This window comes from Acanthopagrus latus, chromosome 1 (assembly GCF_904848185.1).
Source record: "Acanthopagrus latus isolate v.2019 chromosome 1, fAcaLat1.1, whole genome shotgun sequence".
Lineage (NCBI taxonomy): Eukaryota > Metazoa > Chordata > Actinopteri > Spariformes > Sparidae > Acanthopagrus > Acanthopagrus latus.
Window position 1 is genome coordinate 30,301,798 of NC_051039.1, and position 22,031 is coordinate 30,323,828.

General features: G+C 39.8%; 1 protein-coding gene across 1 annotated transcript; it reads left to right on the top strand.

Moving 5' to 3' along the window:
* The first annotated feature begins 46 nt into the window (after positions 1-46).
* On the top strand, positions 47-21,741 carry slkb (STE20-like kinase b). Its single transcript, XM_037096535.1, has 18 exons — positions 47-232; positions 1,724-1,888; positions 4,882-4,930; positions 5,152-5,301; positions 7,274-7,346; positions 7,499-7,693; positions 8,076-8,157; positions 8,991-9,122; positions 9,965-10,735; positions 10,834-10,964; positions 11,121-11,244; positions 13,661-13,840; positions 15,308-15,437; positions 16,390-16,514; positions 16,710-16,901; positions 17,051-17,176; positions 18,198-18,311; positions 19,682-21,741. The coding sequence occupies exons 1-18, from the start codon at positions 83-85 to the stop codon at positions 19,826-19,828; spliced, it is 3,036 nt and encodes a 1,011-aa protein (XP_036952430.1). The 5' UTR covers positions 47-82; the 3' UTR covers positions 19,829-21,741.
* The last annotated feature ends 290 nt before the right edge of the window (positions 21,742-22,031 follow it).

The window sequence follows — 22,031 nt, forward strand, 5'->3', positions numbered from 1 at the left end:
CAAAGACTTATGCTAAAGTAAAGTGTTCAGGGAAAATTCCATTGTCAACTTTCTACGTTGGTTGAATGACCCAGGATTCATCATGTCATTTTTTAATTTCCGTAAAATATTTAAATTGGGAGCTGAGAAGAAGAAGAAACAGTATGAACACGTCCGCAGAGATGAAAACCCAGAGGAAATATGGGACATGATCGGTGAATTGGGGGATGGAGCCTTTGGAAAAGTCTTCAAGGTAAGTAATATCTTCATCAGAGACCCTTTATCTGCTTTGTTGTGGCAGACTTGTTTGTATAAGATGGGAGACTTTTGGAGCTTCTCTGTACCCCTCAGCCCTCATATAATTGACACAACCAGCCAGCAGTGACACTTCACTCTTGCTCTGACCCACCCACCACCTTCAGCCCAATACACTAGCCTGAGAGACAGAGGTGGTGTCCTATAGGATTGCTGGGGTACCTCTCTACATTTACCCAACATGCTTGTTTTTTTGTGTATTTTTAAATTTGAGTCATGTACATGCCGATAAAAGCTGCCACAGACTTGACATTGATGCTGGTGGGTGATCTCTGTGACATATCTGCTCTTCAGCTGTAGAAACTTTTACATATCAGCCAAATAATTCCCCCGCTAACATTTTCAGATTAGCTGACTCAATCTCAAAATAACCCCTTGTCATCAATTTAATAGTGCCATTGTTTGGCTTGACCCTAATGCATAAGTGGAGCTAGAGGCCTTATTTGCATGAGTGGCAGTAAATTGTATCACACAAGAAGGCTCTACCAAGTCTAATACCAGGAAATCTGTGGCTAACTATGTTGTTTACATTCTCTGTTTTCTTCTTTGTTGCTATTTATATGCTGTTTTTGGACACTAAAATAGTTGCCTGAGCCAAGATTTCATGTCAGCATTACTTTGCATCAAACTTTAATCAAGCCTAATCTTCTTGCACAATCATTTAGTCACAGGTTGCCAATTTCAAAGCATTCCAACAGTAACTAGACCTGCTGTTCAAGAAAGGGGAAAGTACCAATAGAGATCCTTTATCATCATTGAAGCAGTTTATTTTTGTCCTACTGGCAGTGGCACTAGAGTCAAACTGAAGGAGATCTAGAAATAGTAAATTGCAGTGTTATGTTTGTATGTCTAGGCTGTGGGCCACACCAGTTGCACTGCCTCATGGCACTGATTCATTATTGGGATAGGCTACACTGTATGGATGTATAGTGAAGTGCTAGGTAACTGCTTTAGCACTGTTAAATATATTATGGGGGTTTATATTATTGAGGATTATTTTTGAAATGGCATGTATGGCTGACCACAGAACACGGGCAGGCCACCAGGAAGTGGTTGCATCCCATATCGCAGCCGCGACTTCATCAAGCACATCCTGCCCGCAGAGAAGCCAAAACAAACAGGAGAAATTTCCACTTCGACTAGGCATGTCTTGTGTTCTGCTGACTTACTCTCAGCAGAGCAGAGGGTGTTTATTTGCTGTTTTTAGATCCTCTTAATAGCTGTCAGAGGTGCTTGTTGCAGGTCTGGGGTCAAGACAACTTCAGGTCCGGCATAGACCACATTTCTAAAAGACTTTGAGATAACATGTGTTCATCTAGAGCTTTAAAAAGAGAACAAACTTTTTTTGAACTTGACCACGTAAAGTGTAATGTAAAGTGAAAAATGCTCCTTTTCCATCCAACAGTCTAATGATATTCTCATCCTACAGGCTCAGAACAAACAGACGGGCATCCTAGCTGCAGCCAAAGTTATTGACACTAAGACAGAGGAAGAGCTGGAGGACTACATGGTGGAGATCGACATTTTGGCCTCCTGCGACCACCCAAATATTGTCAAACTGCTTGACGCTTTCTATTATGAGAGCAAACTCTGGGTGAGTAGAAGGATATGCTCTCTGGAGTGACAGTGTCACCATGTTTGTTCTTGTTACTAAGCAGGGGTAAATATGGACCTAATACAGCAATTTGATTTAGCAAATTTTTCTTCTATTCATTCTGTTCTTTTCCGAAACAACAATCAAGACCAATCTTGAAAAATTGAGTATCCAGCAAATGTTTTTAGCAATGCAATTTGAGCAGCCTAAAACAAAACTGAATGTGATTGTAAAAGTAAATCTCCTCCCACAGTAAATCAGCGCTATAAAACCGAAGAAGAAGAACAGAAGAAAGTCTTTTAAGGCCCTGTTTACCCGTTGTTATCATAATGGTATTATGGGCTCAGTGTGGGCCTTACAATTTTATCTTATTATAGTCCATAATTTAACTGTTACTGCAAATTTATTGCAGTATATACAGTATAATATATTTTTTCTACTTTATATCTTGGTATCAGAATTTGAGGGCAAAGTTCATATGAGCCACAACAACTTCCTCCATATAGAGCTGGTTAATCATCATTCAGGTTCATAATCCATCCACTTTTGATATAAACTCATTTCAGTGCCTTTCGTTTGTCACAGAAGTCACATTTTTCTTTCACTTTTAAAAAAAAAAGTTTTGGTATCTTTCAAAACTTCTAGTCTGACTATTCCTTTCAACACAAACTCAGAATTCAGAATCGCTGTCTCCTTGTAATACTGTCATGTTACATCATGAGTAATGTCAGATTGTGAGATAATCTGTGATTCCCATCCCTACATTATACACTTTTCTGTGAGATGTCAAGTCCCTGTTATTGCCACTCTAAAAATGTTGGTATAATTACCAAGTGTGTGGTCCTGTGTCTTTACTCAATCACCTGGCGTGTGTGCTCTTAAAACGAAAATATTAAAAATTAATTAAATCTGTTATGTCCGTGGTGTCCCACATTTTTCAAACCACTTATGATAAGCAATGGCTGTTTTTCCACTTGATGCCAAAGACTCAAATGTATTTTGTTGAACTAGAAGCGGCATGTACATTCAGGGTTAAGAACTTCATAGTAATTACTCTGATTTGGCTCATGTGAGTCAATATACAGGCATCCAAAGAGCCAGTGAGGTCATTAGAAACTCTCATGATTACCTGAGTATTTGATTCTAGTGCTTTCATTGAATGCTCAGCCCTTTCCTCCCCATTGTCCTCTAAACAATGGCCACGACCTGACTGAGGTAGTCTGTTGATTTTTATCTTGGTTTGTGTGGCACCTGTTCGTGCAAAGAGGAGAGAGTGTCCAGGACATTTCCTCCTGGAGATGAAAGGCTTTATTCGACAGGAGGGTTGGGAGGTGGCTTACTTCATATCTGCTTACTAAATACTGTCACCTGTTTGTATACCCCTTGTTTCTATATTGCTGTGTTACGCTACAATCCCAGTTGCACAGCAACAGTCTCTGGACTATGGTGTTGTTGTTTTCATCTTTTAAGCCCTAGAACAAGTAGGTGAGATCATACATACTCACAGCCTCCCTCTCTGTACCACATGAAGGCATTAGAAAATATGTGGATGCACAATTCTCCATGTATTTGTCTGTGAAATAAACAAGTAGGAGGAGGAAGCCAAAGCCCTGGCCTGTGGTTCCTCTCTGCTTGCTGCCACTATGAAAAACCACTGTGGGGGCCATTGTACATCAGCAGTGCCACTAAAACAACAGCACGCCTACAGAGAAACACTAGACTGGTGTGCGTGGTGAATAGCCAAGACCTCTCTGAGACTTGAGGCATTGTATGTCTTGTAAGGGCTTTTTTGTTGTAAGTAGAACAGTCTTGAAAAGCTTGGCTGAATAATGGAATAGCATTGAACCTTGGTTAACAGTTGGAATGAGTCTTTTTTAGGAAATAAACCCTTTGAAGATTTTGTTACTTGTCATTTTATATACAGGCTAGGGCCTTAACCAACATATCAGCCACAGTTAATTTCTCAATGGTTGCAAGATTGCAGAATTGTGGCTTTACTTCCTCTTCCTTTATGTGTGACATTTGACCAAATGTTCCTCAAATCTCAGTGTAGACGAGTGGGTTTACTTCATGCCATAGGGCTAGCCTTGTGTGCAAGCTTAATAAAGGCACCCCTCCAGATGCTTTATTTAACTTAATGCCATAATCATGTTCACCCCTGCCTCAGCTGCTGTGTCCATAGAAACTTTAATCCTATTTACAGAATAAGGCCTAAGATCTGGCAATATAGCTGGCTAGCTACCTCGCAGATGTGTGAAACCTTTTCCACCATGTGGCCCCAACTGGGCCAATCCTATTAAGTCAACAGCCATACTGAAAGCCTCTAAATGCCTTTAAGGTCTCAGAGTTTCATTCACACAGGTTGGGTGGAGGTTCATTCTCATATTGCCTTAGCCAAGTGAGTAGGTATTGTTCTATATGTGACGGGGTGATGATGATGATGATTCAGTACATATATAATGCGTATTTGAGCATATTACATGGAGGAAAGCATTTCTCTCTGAACTTGAGAACAATCCAGACCATCACAATAAATCTGAGGGGTCACTGTGTCCAACCTGAGCATTATAGCCTCATGAATGGTCTGCACTTACCTCTGTGTGAAATGAGTGTAGCATAGCTCATGCTAATCTCTAAATCATGAAAACTTAATAAAGACAAGATTTTTGTGAGATGCACTTCCATATCAGTCTTTATTAACAATAGAGTTCAAGATTATATGAAATTTATGTATGTCAGGACATAGTAATAGATTAAAATAAAGCACATGTTCAACCAAATAAAACTTTATGTTTTCATTCTTTCAAGGGTTATAGTAAGTAATAGTTCTGTAATACCATATACTGTGATCGTTCCTGATGTGGCTCTGGTACTGTGAAAATCACCAAGCATTGCAACTCTAGTTGCATGCTGTTTTACATAAACAAATACCTGTGTTGCAAATGTTGAAAAACACATTGACTCTGTTCCCTTTTTCCCCCTGTTGTTGGTAGATCCTCATAGAGTTCTGTGCAGGAGGGGCTGTTGATGCAGTCATGCTAGGTGAGTCAGCATTTCCACTTTGCATACAGGTTGTTACATCACAAGGGAAACTGTTCAGTTATTTGCATTGAACTGAATTAAGACACCAAAAGTCCTATATAGACCACCAACATATCACATTCTTTATTACCCAATACACTGTAGCGTAGCAATATGTAGCATAATCCTTCCTACCATATATTACGTTGCTTTTGATTTCATGCATTTGTGTGACCCTGCAGAACTGGAGAGACCCCTGACGGAGCCTCAGATCAGGGTGGTGTGTAAGCAGACTTTGCAGGCCCTTGTCTACCTCCACGACAACAATATCATACACAGAGACCTGAAGGCTGGCAACATCCTCCTCACACTGGACGGTGACGTCAAGCTGGGTAAGGCTGAAGTCAAATCCTGCAGAAAACACTAGAAAGTACACCATTTTTCCAGACAGGGTAGCTACAGTCTATGTCTTTATGTCTCCTATGTCTACAGTCTATGTCTTCATGTCTAATATCAACAGTTTGTATGAGTGTGACTTCAGTCCATAGCTGCTTCCATGGCTTTGCCTGAGGGATGAGTGGAGAAAACTGTACGCTTAGTCATGGAATGTTTTTCCATAACCAAAAAGGCTCCATGCAAACTTTTTATTTCATGTGTCTTATTGTTAAAGTGCTGGAAATGGTGCAGGAATGCACTATATAGTGATACCATACATTTATAGTCACTTTGAGCCACACACACACATGCAGCTCAGACACAGCACTCGGTTTAGTCATCTAAGTGGGGTGTTTGTTCACAGACACGGGTCAGTCTAACAGAGAAACTGTATTGTGTCGAGGTATCATCTGGTATTTTATCTATATATCTCTATAAACTATTAGCTAACTATTATGCTGTCAGGCAGGTTCTGATAAAAGAGGTGCTTTTTTCTGTAATTTCTGTATTCATAATGAACATTGGAGATCAGAAATTCACACTGAATAAAATATGTCTGTGTGTTCACATCTAGTTGTGACGTACAGGAGGAGTACAAATTTTGATGCAAAGTGCAGCATCGTATGCCAAGGGTTATAAAGTACCTTAAATGAGTTGTGTGCCTCCACTTCTGCTGTAGCTCAAACAGTTTTTTAAGTGGGATAACCGAATGCTAACTTCCTGTTCTTGTTAAAATGCTGATATGCATGTGTCCCTTTCATCTCACATAGTGTCTTCCTTCCACCCACTCATGTCTGTCCTTCCACCCACAATGACATCATCAGAGTTATTTTTTCTCAGGACTTTCTCAGACTTTGGAAAGCTCCTTCAAGAGCCACACAATGTATTTAACAAATGTTTTAATAGACCATATAGGTAAATTTCTTTGTGATAAGTGTGCTGACTTTGATCTGTGAAATCGGTGAATGAATGAATTCCCTCTGACTTATTCTTACTGTAGCATGGCAATTGCAGAGATGGCAACATGAATGGGTGACTTAGCAGCAGAAGTCGAGCTGCAGCTAATGATTATTATTATTGTTGATTTATCTGAGAATAAAACTCTCTTGTTCTCTCTTGGTACTCCAGCTTCCTTCCACAATTCAAAGACATGCAAGTGAGGTTAATTGGTAGCTCTAAATTGTCCATAGGTGTGATTGTCAGCATAAATGGTTTGTTCCTAAATGTCAGCCCTGTGTGGAACTCCGGAGTGTTCCCTACTGCTCGCCCAGTTTCCTGCACCCACCCTGCAAAGGATAAGCGGTTACAGATAATGGATATAATAATAGATGTCATAGAGGAATAAAGAAACCTGAAAATACTCACATTTAAGAGGCTGAAATTGGAGGGTGTTTTTTTCTGAATAAATTACTCAACAATTAACAATTAAGTCGATTATCAAAATGGTTTGTAATTTATTTGATAGTTGGCAGCTAATTGATTAATGATTGCAGCGTTGCACAACAGCAATTGTTTAGTGCCGCTGCTCAGTGTGTACATAAACATATGTCCGTTGCAGATCCAGTAGCATAGCTTGTTTAGAGGGGTATGAGTCACTGCTGGTGACTGAAACAAGCTCAGGAAGATAACACACAGCAAGCATTTTGTCCAGTGACATTACACACTCCCTGCCAGGACACTGATGAGCTGTTATTCAAACAAGGCATGATGTCATCATGCAGATGTGAGAAGAGTGTCATAACAGCATAAGGGTTCTGTGTTATATTTTGTTAATTTCATGCACTGATGAGTATAAAAATTGTGCCACTCAATAGAAGAGTTAATCATTTTGTACTTGTTAGATTTGTATGTCTACATGTAGAAATTAAATAATGACAGTGGTGTTCTTCTGGCTAATTTCTGGTTTGTATTGAATCACATGTCTTCCAGCTGATTTTGGTGTGTCTGCCAAAAACACCAAAACACTACAGAGGAGAGACTCTTTCATTGGAACACCTTACTGGTGAGTGAAATATAGAAAATAACATAAAAACACTTCTTGTCCACTTTATTTTATTTATTTTTTTTTTTCAAATTGATAACATATACTCTCAATATTCTTTTTGCCTTTCTTGCACTAAACACAATAATCAACCACAAACTTGATTCCTCCAGGATGGCCCCAGAGGTGGTGATGTGCGAGACGTCCAAGGATCGTCCATACGACTACAAGGCTGATATCTGGTCACTTGGGGTCACCTTGATTGAGCTGGGGCAGATTGAGCCACCCAATCATGAGATGAACCCAATGAGAGTCCTGCTGAAAATAGCAAAGTCGGATCCTCCTACCCTGATGCAGCCGTCACGCTGGTGAGTCACAGCGTGAATCTCAGCATGAAATCTCCATTTATTCATGCTATATTTCTATTTGTACTTTGCATGGAGCATCTGGAACAAAAACAATTTTCCCCCAGGAATTATTAAAGTGTTCTGATTCTGATTTTGATCCTGATTATCAGCCTGTCTGGAATGAGTGAGAAGATACCTTGAGGTCACTGGGTTGACTGAGCATGCCTTAGTTTTGGATTACTCAGTAAATGTTTTGCTGTCATGTTTTCATGGCACTTATAATATGCAGAGATCCATGATGTATAGCAATATATTGTGTATTGTATATATTGTGTTGTATATTGTAATAGTACAAGACCATAATCAAGTCTTATTTCTTTCTTATTGTCTTTCTAACTGTAAGGTCCCCAGAATTCAATGATTTCTTAAAACGGTGTCTGGACAAGCATGTGGACAACAGATGGAGTGCAGCACAACTGCTACAGGTACCTTTGTCTTGAGCATTCACACTCAAGTTCTGAACTCCTGTTTTACTGTCTATCAATTGGCCCAGCCCCGTACCTGGCCACTTAAATCAAGTCATAATCCTCGTTCCCCATCCCATACCCATTTACCACCTGCCATTCAGAGTGTTAGCAGCACAGTCCTAGACGACATCTGTTTACGTACTTGCTGTCAGGTACTGAACTGTGTGTCCTGGCAAGACACTCATCCTTCTGCGCTTGAGCTGACGTCAGCAGTACAGGCTTTTCTTTTTCCAAAGGGTTTAAGGTGCTCTCCAAGTCAGAGCCACTTAGCAAGAGAGAAGCACTAAGGAGACATTCACACACACACAGAGAATAGACTTCTGCTAAAGGATTGTTCTACGCAGAGGAAGACTCAATGGGCTTAAAAATTCAAAATAGCGGACTGCCACCGATGAAGGTTTTGATAGCAAAGAAACTGCATATTCTTGGGCCAGCCATAGAGTATATGCAGCAGATTTCTAAGCCAAAGAAGGTGAGGCTGTTTAGATGTATTTTTTGTATAATAACAAGACAGGTGACAAATGGATGTAGCAAAGAAAGTTTGAAGTATGAGTATTGTTTAATATGCGTTTGGTGGATGTGCGTGTGTCACACTTTCTTGTGTAGCCTGTTAAACCGTAAACAATTTCTCAATATATCTCAAAATCTATGGGACTAGTTGTCTTTGCTTCATGCTTGAAGGGCTTTTATTGCAGCAGGTAAATGTTGAGTTAACATGTGTTCTATACTGGCTGTTAATATATAGATATAAACTTGATTTCTAATCATGTTACTTTTTGTTTTTTGTACAGCATTCTTTTGTGTCCAGCGTGTCAGACAACAGGCCAGTGAGGGAGCTCATAGCTGAAGCGAAGGCTGAAGTCACCGAGGAAATTGAAGAGCACAAAGAGGAGGAAGAGGAGGAAGAGACAGAAGCACATCTGGTGTGTAAACAAAAATTAGTTTTCATAAGATTTACCAGTGGAGTTTGCATGTTTGAGGGGGAGAAAGCTAGCATTAAGCATTTTTAAAATTTTTTTATAGTTTGTTTTAATGAAGTGGAGCATACTGAATTTTCAGATGCACATTATACATTCACCTGTTCTGGTAACATGATAACATTGCGAAAAACGTACAATTTTATTTTAGAGGTGAAATGATTAATGACTAATCAATTGACAATTCTAATTTAATTAATTAGCAACTATCTTCCTCATTAATTCTATAGACTGTTGGCTGTACCAAATCAAGCAATTTGAATACGTCTCCCTAGGCTCTGAGAAATTTTGATTGAGGATTAAAATGAACAATCAATCATTTGAGAAATGGTATATGATTGGTATATCATTGGTATATGATTCATGATTAGTGGAAATGATCATTTAAAAGTGAACAATTCTAATCCTGATGATGTGACATTTGTTAGGGTCTGTATGTTTTTGTTTCAAGTGGATAACATCATTTGTAGGCCAGGACATCTCTGCAGCACTACAGTGCTTCATTACAATGCTGTTTGGTCACACATTGACCTTTATCAAAAAATGGCAACTTTTGCAGTTTGTATATTGCCATGATTGGATTTCCATTATATTTTGATTAAATCTGCAGCCCTCGATGCAGCAATACTGCATTCATGATCCAGTAATTGAGTAATTAGTACTTTCCAGTAAAGTATTTTATATATAATAATTAGAGCTAATACTAACAATTAATTTGTTTACTGTTTAATCTTATTTGGAGAAACCAACATTATTAACTTCTTTTACTGTCACTTCTTCCTCTTCAGGGCCACAAACGAGCTCCCTCTGATGCCAGTGTTGCCAGTTCAGAGGATGAGAAGATACCCCTATCTCCCTCCATCTTGGAGTCAGTCCCAGAGAAGGTCGAGCCTATTCTGCCCTTGCCCAAACCCACACCTGCAGAGCTCCCTGTGGCCAACCATGTTGTGAGCACTAGCTTTGTGGAGGAGCCCACTGCCCCTGTAGCTAGGGAGCTCAAAGAGGAGACCTCAAACATACCAGTTGGTGAAGGAGTGGAAGAACAGAAACCAGAGGAGGAAAAGTTTCCAGAAGGAGGAGACGATGTTGCCTCCTCAGACGCAGAGGCTTCACCAGAGGCACCTGTTAAGGAAATGCAGCAACTGGAGATTGCTGTTGACGATGAAAAAGAAGTGGATACAGCTGATGTTCCTGCCGATACAGAGGCCAGGACAGAGATTTCAGTCAGTGAGGCTCCTCAGGAGAATGTGGCCGTTGTGGAGGAATCAAACACACCAGCTGAGGAGGTGGAGGACCAGTACAAACATCTAAAGGTGACATTGACACTACCAGAACAAGATAGAATTGTTCCAAAGGAAGAGAATGGAGAAAAACCCACAGAGAAGGATAAAATTGATATAGAAGAGGAGAAGACGGTTCCAGACAGAGCAAAGGATGACAAAGAGAGAGACTCCGACTCTGGGAGTGGCTCAGCTGCAGATAATAGCAGTGTAGACCTCAATCTGTCTATCTCAAGCTTCCTGTCCAAAACAAAAGAGCCTGGATCTGTTTCTATACAGGTGACTCACACAGCCCACACAATCAAATTTTAGAAACTCTGTAATAGCCTTACATAGCTGCAGATACATCTATAAATTCTTGTTTATTCTTTTCCCAGGACACCAAACGTCAGAAGAAGACGTTGAAAAAGACTCGTAAGTTTATGGTGGATGGAGTGGAAGTGAGTGTGACTACGTCAAAGATCGTCACTGACAATGATACCAAGAACGAGGAGATGAGATTCCTCAGGTATTCACTTGCCTTCATTTACATTTACCCTAGGCATCAGGTGTATGCAAATACATTTACCAGGAACCCCACAGTACAACCTGCCTGTGTTTATGTATGAATAAAGACACATACAAAACATAATTGTCTGTCTTCTCTCTTCCCCCATGTTTTTAGGCGCCAGGAGCTGAGGGAGCTGCGTCTACTGCAGAAAGAGGAGCAGAGGGCCCAACAGCAGCTCAGCAACAAACTGCAACAGCAGAAAGAGCAGATCTACCGGCGTTTTGAACAGGAGACCACAGTGAGTGAAAGATATCAAGGCTGAGACTAACTTTATTTTCAAATCACTCAGTGTTTCCCACAGGATTTTCTGAGACTACGGTGGGTGGATCTTGGACCGTCTAAGAAAATGTTGCACATTTTAAAGTTAAATGCATCAATCTGGTGCACTTTGAGAACTCAACCATGACTGAGAGACCAGATAATCAATGCCTTGTTTAAAAATTGTCAGCCATCTGTATGATTAAGTTTGCTGTTTTAAAACCAGAGTGTCATTTGAGTGATCGGCAAGTTTTCACATGTGAATTTTTCATTGGCACACATTTTTACCTTTTGAAGTAAAATTAGATATGTGAAATGGGCATTTTCGGAAATTAGTGGCTTATTTCACATATAAATCAAAAAATTCTAAATGTTTTCACATGTGAATTACATACATTCTGTTTGTTTTTTAGGTTTTTTTGACATGTAGATTAAACTTTCCAGTAGGGCTGGGCGATGAATTGGCAGAATCTATTAATTCGAGGTTTGTGGTTTCGGACGATTTTTAAAAGATAAAATCAATTTTCTCTTTAAATTGCTCCGCTGCCGCTCGCCATGGGCTCCTATAGTTCATAGTGGGCTCTACCCTCCCCCGCATTGACTTTCCACAGAGAATCAAACACAATATGCAGCAAGCTAAGAGCTTGTTCCTAAAACGGCATTGTCTCATTAGTTTGGTTTTGTAGCATCAGACCTCAAACAAACCACAGTCTGCTGCAAAGTATTCCTGGTCAAAGATATGTTAAAAAGACAGCAAGCATACAACTCATGTCCTGTATATCTACTAACGTGATGATAACTATGCAGATGTTTAATTTAGTTTACATATCTTGAGGGATATAAAATACTTTTTGTAAACAAAAGGCACCTTTTGCAAAAGAAAGTATTTAATGAAAGTTATGTTAATACTTTATGAATCCCAATATGGAAACTGATCTGTTTTTGAAATAGCAAGCAATCCGACATGTTAAAGGTGCGAGTTGACAATGCCAGGGCAAATTTGTTTAAAATAAAAGCACTCAAATAAATAAAATGTTTTTAATAATTTCCTTGTAATTTGAAGTTTGTTCTTAAGAAGAAATAACAAATCAATTAAAATTGTGAATCGAGTTTGGTGTGAAAAAAATCTGAGATTCAATTTTTAGGCCATATCGCCCAGCCCTCCTTTCCAGATATGCAAGCAAAACATGACATGAAATCTGGTGATTTGCTTGTATCTGGTACTTGCTCTTTCACATGTAAATGACAAATTTTACCACATTTTGACATATAACTGGTCATTTCTGCATTTTAACTACAATTTTAAGATGTAGAATTTGTCTTTTTACATGTGAAAATCCCAATATGTTAAAACCTGTTAAAATAAATGTCCTAAATGTGGGAAAATGTGGCTTAGGCAGAACCAGCTGTTACATTGGCACTGGAAGTGTAAACAAATGAATATTTCTATTTGAAAGAGCCATTCCCAAAGCAACCCTAACCCTATCTCCCAACCCCAACCATTACACTACACACTACACATTACACATACACTTACACACATTAACTTAATGCTGACCTTAAACTAAGTCAGATACTAGAACTAAGTCTGAACCTGAAAGAGTCCTTCGAAGAACAGAGGCATGACCTTCTCAGGTCGAAAACACATCCCCACAGAGATGGAAGTACAAGAACATTCATCCTAGGACACACACATGCCATTAAAACTAAAAATTACATTGTAACTATCTCTTGTATCTTGACAGCCCATTGATGGCTTTTCCTCAGGAGAAAGTATTTTTGTGTAGGGCAGCTTTTGCTCCACATATAGCTAAAGGTAGATTAAAATGGAGAGGCAAAGTCACACACCTTCTGGCGGACCGCCATGGGGGGGGACCCCATTTCAGAAAAGAAAATGTATGGTGGTGAATGGCAATAGACATTTTTTGGGATAAGTGCAAAAGATAATAACTCATCTGCCACTGAACAAAGATACAGATTTTGTGGTTCTTAAAAATCTTGTCTTATTCTTACGAGTTAGCTTTGGGTGCAGGCAGTTAGTGAGTAGCAAATTTGTCATGTTACTGTGAGAAGGCTGACATGATTCTCTGCATTTGTCATTAGTCTGACATCCACAAGCAGCGGTGCCATTCATTTTCTGTGTAGTGAACAGTTAATGAACCTGTTTATCATAAGTAACACAGCTTGGCAGAAGTTTTGCATATTTCCTCCTTCACCTGTCAATGTAGGGACAAAAAATCAGTTTTAGACTTTGATTATTTGACATCTACAAAACGTCTGTCACTTCAAAACCTGCTTCAGATTGCCTCTAAGATTTAACACTGAGAGAACAGAATTGCTCCTTCTTTCACAATAATTTATTTCACTGATATGGTGTGACCCTGTGTGTTCTCCAGAGTAAGAAGCGTCAGTACGACCAGGAGGTGGAGAATTTGGAGCGGCAGCAAAAGCAGACCATCGAGAGGCTGGAACAAGAACACACCAACCGGCTAAGGGATGAAGCCAAACGCATTAAAGGAGAGCAAGACAAAGAACTCTCTAAGTACCAGAACATGCTGAAAAACCGCAAGAAAGAGGTTAGCATGTGTAGTGCATCACATTTAATTTCCTTTTTACTTCCAGCACCAACATATAGACCATCAGAAGGATGGGATAGCTATATAGGGATACTTATAATAGCTTGTTTTGATACTTCAGTACACACTCCCCCCTCTCTGATCTGCCTTAAAAGTGTTTGCATAACCACTGTTTAGCTGCACTGGGGCTAAATCCATGCAGTGATTCTCCAAGTGGGCGGCAGGAACCCCCTGACGGTGAATAAAGCCACCTCAGTTCTCTTGGATAATAATTATGAAGGGAAATTAACAAACGTAAATATCATGTAGACCTATTTTTCACTAAAATCCTACTTTATCTTTTTTAGTGGCTCATCCTATCATTGTTGATGATTGATAAAAATAAAATGGTGCAGTGAGGGGCAAGAACTGTTTTTTTCAGTTCCTGAAGGGTGGCATGCCAGGAAAAGTACGAGGACCATAGGTTTATGCAATGTATAGGAGGATAAAATACTGTGATCCACAGGGAGTGACCCACTCAGTCCTTGTAGTTGTGCAACGCTGCCATACATGATGAAAATGGAACCCCTAAATATAGCCACTTTCGTGTTTCTTAAAGTCATTACTCTTAAGGCTACGTACTCTTTTATTTCTGTATATCAGTCCTGATGTGCGGCTATACAATCACAAATCTCTAATATGGTCACACAACGTTGAAATTTCAAATTTACAGCACTCTAATTTCAACAGTTCAGAAACTAATAGATCACAACAGTACAAGGAAATGGCCAGCACTTGAAGCTTACCACTTGGTCTTGAGGAGAGGTTTTTCCTTCTGTTTTTTAATTTTTTTGCATACATAAAGAATTTGTGGTGGGGTGGGGTAATGTGTTGACATTTAGATGATAGAGATGATAGAAAGTCAGAAAATGTTCACTGTGTTTCAATGAGCACTGCATCAGCATATAAAATGGTAGCTTCTGTGTTGGGTAAGCCAAGTAGGTCAGATTAATGTGACTAACGAGCAGGTGAAACAGTCTTTGCTGCCATTTATAACTGTCTGGTTCATCAGTAAAAGCCGGGCTTAACCTGAAGTTAAATTGGCACAAAGCCTGAATGCTAGCAAACACAGTCACACTCAGTTGGCCTCATAACATCTATCTGGCTTAATTTGATTTATTTTATATTTTAGTCCAGAGCAACATACAGTAATTTATACATACATGCATGCTATGATTGGTGGATCAGGACACTCTGACATGTAGACCAGGGGAATCGTACCAGCGACCTCCCGATAATAAGACACTTGCTCAACCCCTGAGCCACAGCCACCACGTGGCGGTTAGAGGAGATTGATTGTCCTTGATTGTGTGAATTCAATGAATCTCTTATTCTGCCTTTCTCAAATTATTAAGGTATTGTATATTTCTGGATTAACACCTTTACCTGCTGTCCTCATGTCATTTATAATCTGTGTCAACCATCCAGGAACAAGAGTTTCTTCAGAAGCAGCAGCAGGATCTGGACAGCGCTCTGAAGAAAATTATCCAGCAACATAAACATGAACTCGCCACTATCGAGAGGGACTGCCTCAACCACAAACAGCAGCTTCTCCGTGGTAAAACCATGATTATCAAAAATATGATATTCAATGAATAACAATAAACGTTTTAGTTTTTTTTGTATAAATAATGAGCATGCAGTTAAGGTCATTTGAATGACTGTCTGGATTTATTTGTTAAATTCCTGCTACTTTATTCCCATTGTGTAGCTTCAGCCTCTGCCGATCCTCTCAGCTCTATAGGTCACTTATGCCTCTGTTAGCTCATTGTTTAAAGTTTACAGCCCAGCTGTCATCAACCTTGTTTTCAGCAATTTTGATGAAATTACTGTATACCACCTGCCTGGCACTAAGCAGCAGACCAAATTAGCTACCAACTGGTTATATGGGAGGATTTAGCTACAGAGCAGGTGAAGATCAAAACAGAGCTGAAATGACAACAAACAACTGACCTCTAAAGTAAACCCTACTAATTTCTTACTAAAGGCAGTTTTTTTTAGTATATTACAAAACATCCCATGTGTAGTGACTAAGATCAGCAGTGAACAAACTCCCTTTGGAGGGTGAATTCTCTCAGACCACTGACTGCAGCCCCTCTGAAAAATGCAATGAGCAGCAGGCTGTTAGTTGTGGGACTTAATCCCATGCTTAATGTGCCAGGAGCTGCACAAATAACGCTTCTCAGAAATGCTCACTGAACCAAGTCACAGGAGGTTGTAGCTGTGCTTTAGGCGCTTGTAAAATGTTTTCACTGTGAATGAATATAGATAGATAGATGGTTCAAATCTTCAAAGCTGAAACCTCATTAGCAAAGTCGTTGGTGGTTGACGTAAGTACCTCAAGCATTCAGCCATTTCCTGTTAATGAGGTAACCTCAGCTCACAACTGTCTCTGTGTCTTCTGCTCAATCTTGTGTTTTAGGAGATATTCCCCTCCATTTAGCCTGTTGATGGTTCTTCAATGTAATTGTTCAACTTTGTCTTTTGTTCACTTGTGTGTCTGTGAACAGCACGAGAGGCTGCCATGTGGGAGCTGGAAGAGCGCCATCTGCAGGAGAAACACCAGCTGTTCAAACAGCAGCTCAAAGACCAGTACTTCATGCAAAGACATCAGCTACTGAAGAGACACGAGAAGGTATGGGCTAGATGAGGGAAAGAGCTTTCTTGTAGTTGTTTTACACACTTAAACCTCTTCTGTCATTCTTTTAACTTCAGGATTACTCTCATTTGTTATGTTACTGTCAAAAATGGCATCAAGATGTGTGTTCAGCATTAAAAAAAAAAAAAAGTTGCTCTGGAAGCCTTGTCTGATGGCGTGCGTCCTGTACAGGAAATGGAGCAGATGCAGCGCTACAACCAACGTCTGATTGAAGAGATGAAGAACAAGCAGACACAGGAGAGAACCCGATTGCCCAAGATTCAGCGCAGCGAGGCCAAGACACGCATGGCCATGTTCAAAAAGAGCCTTCGCATCACTGGAGCAGCCATCACTCCTGAGCAGGAGAGGGAGAAGGTCAAACAGGTGATGAAAATATGGAACATAATGTGCTAGAAATTAAACCAGCATTTGTCCTGTTGTGTCATATAGTTGATGGAAAATCAAATGCAGAGAGCCCAAATTTATTAGAAGAGCAACTAAATATGAAGCCTAATGATGTGTTTGTTTTCTAGTTTGCAGCACAGGAAGAGAAGAGGCAGAAGAATGAGAGGCTTCACCAGCATCAGAAACATGAAAACCAGATGAGAGACTTGCAGCTGCAGTGTGACGCCAACATTCGAGAGCTTCAGCAGCTACAGGTAGATGTTAAACTAAAACGCCAAACTTAACTTTGAGGAATAATCCAAGAATTTAAAGCTGCAGTCTGGAGTTCTGAGAAAAAAGTAGACTTAGCCAAAATATTTGAATGATAAATCTCCCAGGACCCTCCTCCTTCCTCTCTGCTGCAGTGCAGCCCCGCCTTCAAAGCCCCTCCCCATAGAGGACATTATAACTGCCCAGTCACTTGGAAGACACTTTTGCTAACCAGTAGCCATAAAGACGAAGCTAAACACCAGAGTTAGCATACAAGCTAACAAGCTAGATTTACCGATAAGCTACGTAGCTCGACTGATACATCGTAAGGTGATATCTGCCAGTGCGAGTATTACTTCAACAGCCGCCATCTTAGCCTTGTGGTTAAAACATAGAATGAAACCGATATCAAGCAGGGGTCCTTACTTGTCCAGCAGAAAAGCCACTAACTCTGTTTCACTCTTGAGTCCATACAAATCCCGCAGCTCCCTCCACCTCTGACATGAATGCAATGGTGGGGCATTTTTCTGCTCTGTTGTTGTTGTCTGTTCTCCACCATTGTATACAGTTTGGGCTTGAACGTACCTGACCAGCTAAGAGCAGACACTAAGCCTGTCTGTGGGAGGGGCACTGCCTAGTACACACTGCGCCTGGGAGGGGGGCTGCCAGCAGCATGCACGAGAGTTATTGACACTTCTCAGACACTCCCCTTGGCTCTGATCCGTTGTGTTGATCTGGGGACGATGGACTCTTGCAAATCAAATTGGGGCCACTGGGTGGCCACAGACAGTAGAATAAGATACAAGTCAGCTGTGTAAAAATCCACTGTCAGATCATAATGACAATTTTAGCAAATACGACAAAAGAATAGTTACAGACTACAGCTTTGAACCTATTTAATGAACCATTATTATGTAAAAGTAGTCCTGCTTTTCTTTACCATCCCAGCCTCCCAAAAAAGCATTTGCCACAGTAACATGTACAACCCTTCACTTTTCATGCACTAAGCTCCTGTGTGTGTTTCAGAATGAGAAGTGCCACCTGCTGATTGAACATGAGACCCAGAAGCTGAAGGAGTTAGATGAGGACCATAGCTTGGAGCTGAAGGAGTGGAGGGAGAAACTACGACCCCGGAAGAAGGTACCAGATTGCTGTACCTGATTGCATGTGAAGTAATGTTTTGTATGACTACACTTCAGGCTAATACCAAAATGTGTTTTTTATGGTACAATATGAAGTAAATATTGTTTATCATCACATCACAAATTATGGCCAGGTGGAAGTCCATTTGGTGAAAGCTGAGTTATACTAAAACAAAATGGTGTGTTGTCCAACCAGCCAACCATAACTTGTGACTAACTTCATCATCCTCCAACTATTATCATCTACTATTCATTACTATCACTTCACTGTCATCAGGTCAATCAGTGCGTTTACATGACACTTAAGAAAACCGAATTACTGGGTTAGTCCAACTATGATCGGATTTTTAAGATGCATGTATACACCTTAGTCTGACTAAATTCGGACTAGGTCGGATTTCTCATAGTTGAATAAAAACACCTAGATTATTGATTGATAGTCGCATTACTCCTGCATGTATACGCTCCAGCGGATCAGATCAGATTTTGCGTTCTGCGCAGGTGCGAGATTTTTCCCCGGGGCCGTGACCTGAAAGTAGAAGGACGGCCATATACGAAGCGTACAGATATGTAGCTTCGTCTCACTCTTCGTACACTATCTTTCTTGAATGTCGAGGCAGCTGGTGACGTAAAGAGGTCAGCCGGAGGTGTTTCTGTTACCACTAGTTGAAATGACTACAGCACCACCTGTCGTACTGGGGTATGACATGCTCCGGCCCAATAATCCAATTTTCTCACCGGCATGTATACTCGGATAATTGCAGTTGTCTGATTGAGTGGCATAGTTGAACTATGGCTGTAATCTGACTAAGCTGTGCATGTAAACGCACTGGATGTTTTAATTTGTCCTGTAACACTTTTATGACAGAATATCTGCAGAGCTGTGATTCCCATCAGCCTTAGCTTTGCTCTGTGTTCCATGCTAATTTGCTTGTGAGAATGCTGATGTCATTTAGCTCCTAGCACAGATGTTCAGCCTCACAGAGCCAGCGTAGTTGTAGACTGTCTTGTTTTCTCTGTTGTCGGCATCAGTGTCTGACTATTTATCACAATATCAAGCTTCACATTTGTCTGTTAACCTAGACATGTACATAGACCATTGACTTAAAACATATTCATAGTGAAACAGAATCTGGTATTACCCCAAGGGGGGAGTGTTTATGATTCCTTATATTCATTTTCACTAATGTCTGTGACCAAGTGGAGTAACCAGGCATGTTTATGAAACTTTACACCAGGTGAAGGCTAGTAGAGATGTTGTTTGATCCACTTACCAGTACCATGTATACAAGGAACCAGATTAAAACGAAATCGAAATAGCTTGACAATATTTATACAACACAAACATGTTTTTGTGTGTATCATCAGGCCCTGGAGGAAGAGTTTGCCAGGAAGCTGCAGGAACAGGAAGTGTTCTTCAAGATGAGTGGCGAGTCAGAGTGCCTTAACCCCTCCACCCAGAGCCGCATCTCCAAGTTCTACCCCATCCCCAGCGTACACTCCACTGGGTTCTAGAAGAAACCTGCATACATATGCAGTGATGTGCATGTGGACAGGAGCACACACACACCAACAGTAGAGACAGAGTCTGTGCTGCCTTGCCCTCATCCTTTGAGAACTGTTGGAGGATGTAAAAAGCATTTCTGTTTTTGGACTCTGTTCCTCAGTATGCAGCGCTGCTCTGCAACTTCCTTCTACTCTTTATGTCAGACTTTCACACTATTGTAGTCATTTCGAAGGAGAATTATGAAGGAGATTTTCAGATTGTGTATTGCGTCATGACCTCAAAACCACTTAAGTAAGTAGCTCTGTCCAACCTTCTTTTTGTGATTGAATTGTTTTTGTAAGAATCAGTGCCTGTAGAATTTGATGCTTTTAAATCCAAGTGATTGATGATAAAATTATTTGCTGCTCAACTGTTCTCTCATTCAGACATTTGCACTTAAGAACAGATAGCATTTTTTTACCTCTTAAACACAATGATGACTATTTAATTTGGTTAAATATGAAATAGGAACCATATCAAACGGTGTATTTTTATGAAATCATATCTCAGAGTTTTAGATTGTGCTAAAGGTTAAAATAACCAGTCTAATACATGATTTCAAAGCAAACTTTAGGAACAAAACTTTTTTCTAGCAGGAATGATCAGGTTTCTCCTCAGATTGCCTTCCTGTCTTGAGCACAAGGCTTGAGGCAAGATGGAAACATGTTTGTTGCAGGCAGTCAAAGGAGATGTGGAGATGATGTTTACACACATACTGTTGATTGGACACTAAGGAAATCACTGTGGTGGCAGAAACAAAGGCTGTCGAACAAGCATTTATGTACCTGACAGTTGGTCTGGTTTGTATTTTTTTAGGTAATACCACTTTATTATTGTCAAGCAAAAGGTTATGTATCTATACGCACATTATTCAGGGATGAATAAAAAATGCAATGTTTAATGATGTCTGTAAAATCTGGAAGTGATGTCACATTTAACATTTTCTTGACTGTTCTAAAACTTCAGACAGCGTTCAGTTCAGCTGTTCAGTTCAGGTGAATTAGAAACCACCTAATCTGTAGTTACAGATGATGATGCCTCCTTTTTATTTGCTTTGGTTTTCTCCTTTGCCTCCGCATAAGGTATTTTGCTACCATGTGTATCATGAGTAGACCTGCATGGTTCCTCTTCTTTTTATTGAAATAATACAGATTTCATCGTCATGCTAGCTAATAGCCTTAATATGTCGAGAAGCTGTAAGGATATACTGTATACGTGATATGTCCGCCTTCAAAGATTTTGGTCAAACTTAAGGTTGTATGCCAGATGGCCCAGTAAATGTTCTCATCTATGACTGTATTTAGAATGATTGCATCTGTATTCAAAGAAACAAAAACAGAATAAGATCTTTGCACAGGTTTGGTTTTTTTTTAATTTAGGCTGATGTATTGATGCAGTGGTAAAAACAAACATGAACCTGACTGGTTTTGGCCATCTAGACTTCTGATTGGTTAATTTTATCATCTCATTTCTTTGTGTTTGGCTACTGACAGTCATGGTTAGTTAAAGATATTTAATACCTAAACTGTTCAGAACAAAAACAGTGAAGGAATGATGTGCTCCTTTTACAAAACATTCTCAGTAGCTATTTATATGCAAATGTGTCACCCACGCTGCTGCATCTGTGCTGTAGCTCATTCACTCAATTTGCAGCATACAAAAAATTACACCATCTTTAAATTGCTTCTTGTCTTGTTGGTAATCAGATTCACCATGAATCTTAGTAAATTGATTAAATTCTGAATGTTGAATGAAAAAGAATTGATATCCATATCAAAATCATTATGCATTTTTTTTAAAAAGCAAATGTAGTTTGGAGTTTTTAGACTGTGTAATGTAGATTTTCATTTTGCTGTAAATAAACATTTTCCTCTTTACTACAGTTGTGTCTAGTCTTTGATGTAATTCATACATGTGCTATTATCTAGCAGTAATGAACAGCTATATCATAATTCTAAATTCCCCCCCCAAAAAAAGAGTTACAAGACATGATCTCATTGGAAAAAGGCTTTATGTATGTAAAGGTCAGAGAGAGCAAACATGTAATGCAATCCCAAAAAAGTATTGGTGTCACCCCTCTGTACTACATCCCTTTAAAGGGTAATTCCACCTATTTTACATATGAAAGTGTCTTTACATTGCAGTAACCTGTTGTATTTTAGTCATTTGTCA

Coding starts and splice junctions, on each gene's coding strand:
- slkb (XM_037096535.1), top strand. CDS start 83: ATGTCATTTTTTAATTTCCGTAAAATATTTAAATTGGGAGCTGAGAAG. Junction 10,965..11,120: donor GAGGAGATGAGATTCCTCAG/GTATTCACTTGC, acceptor CCATGTTTTTAG/GCGCCAGGAGCTGAGGGAGC. Junction 18,312..19,681: donor AACTACGACCCCGGAAGAAG/GTACCAGATTGC, acceptor GTGTATCATCAG/GCCCTGGAGGAAGAGTTTGC.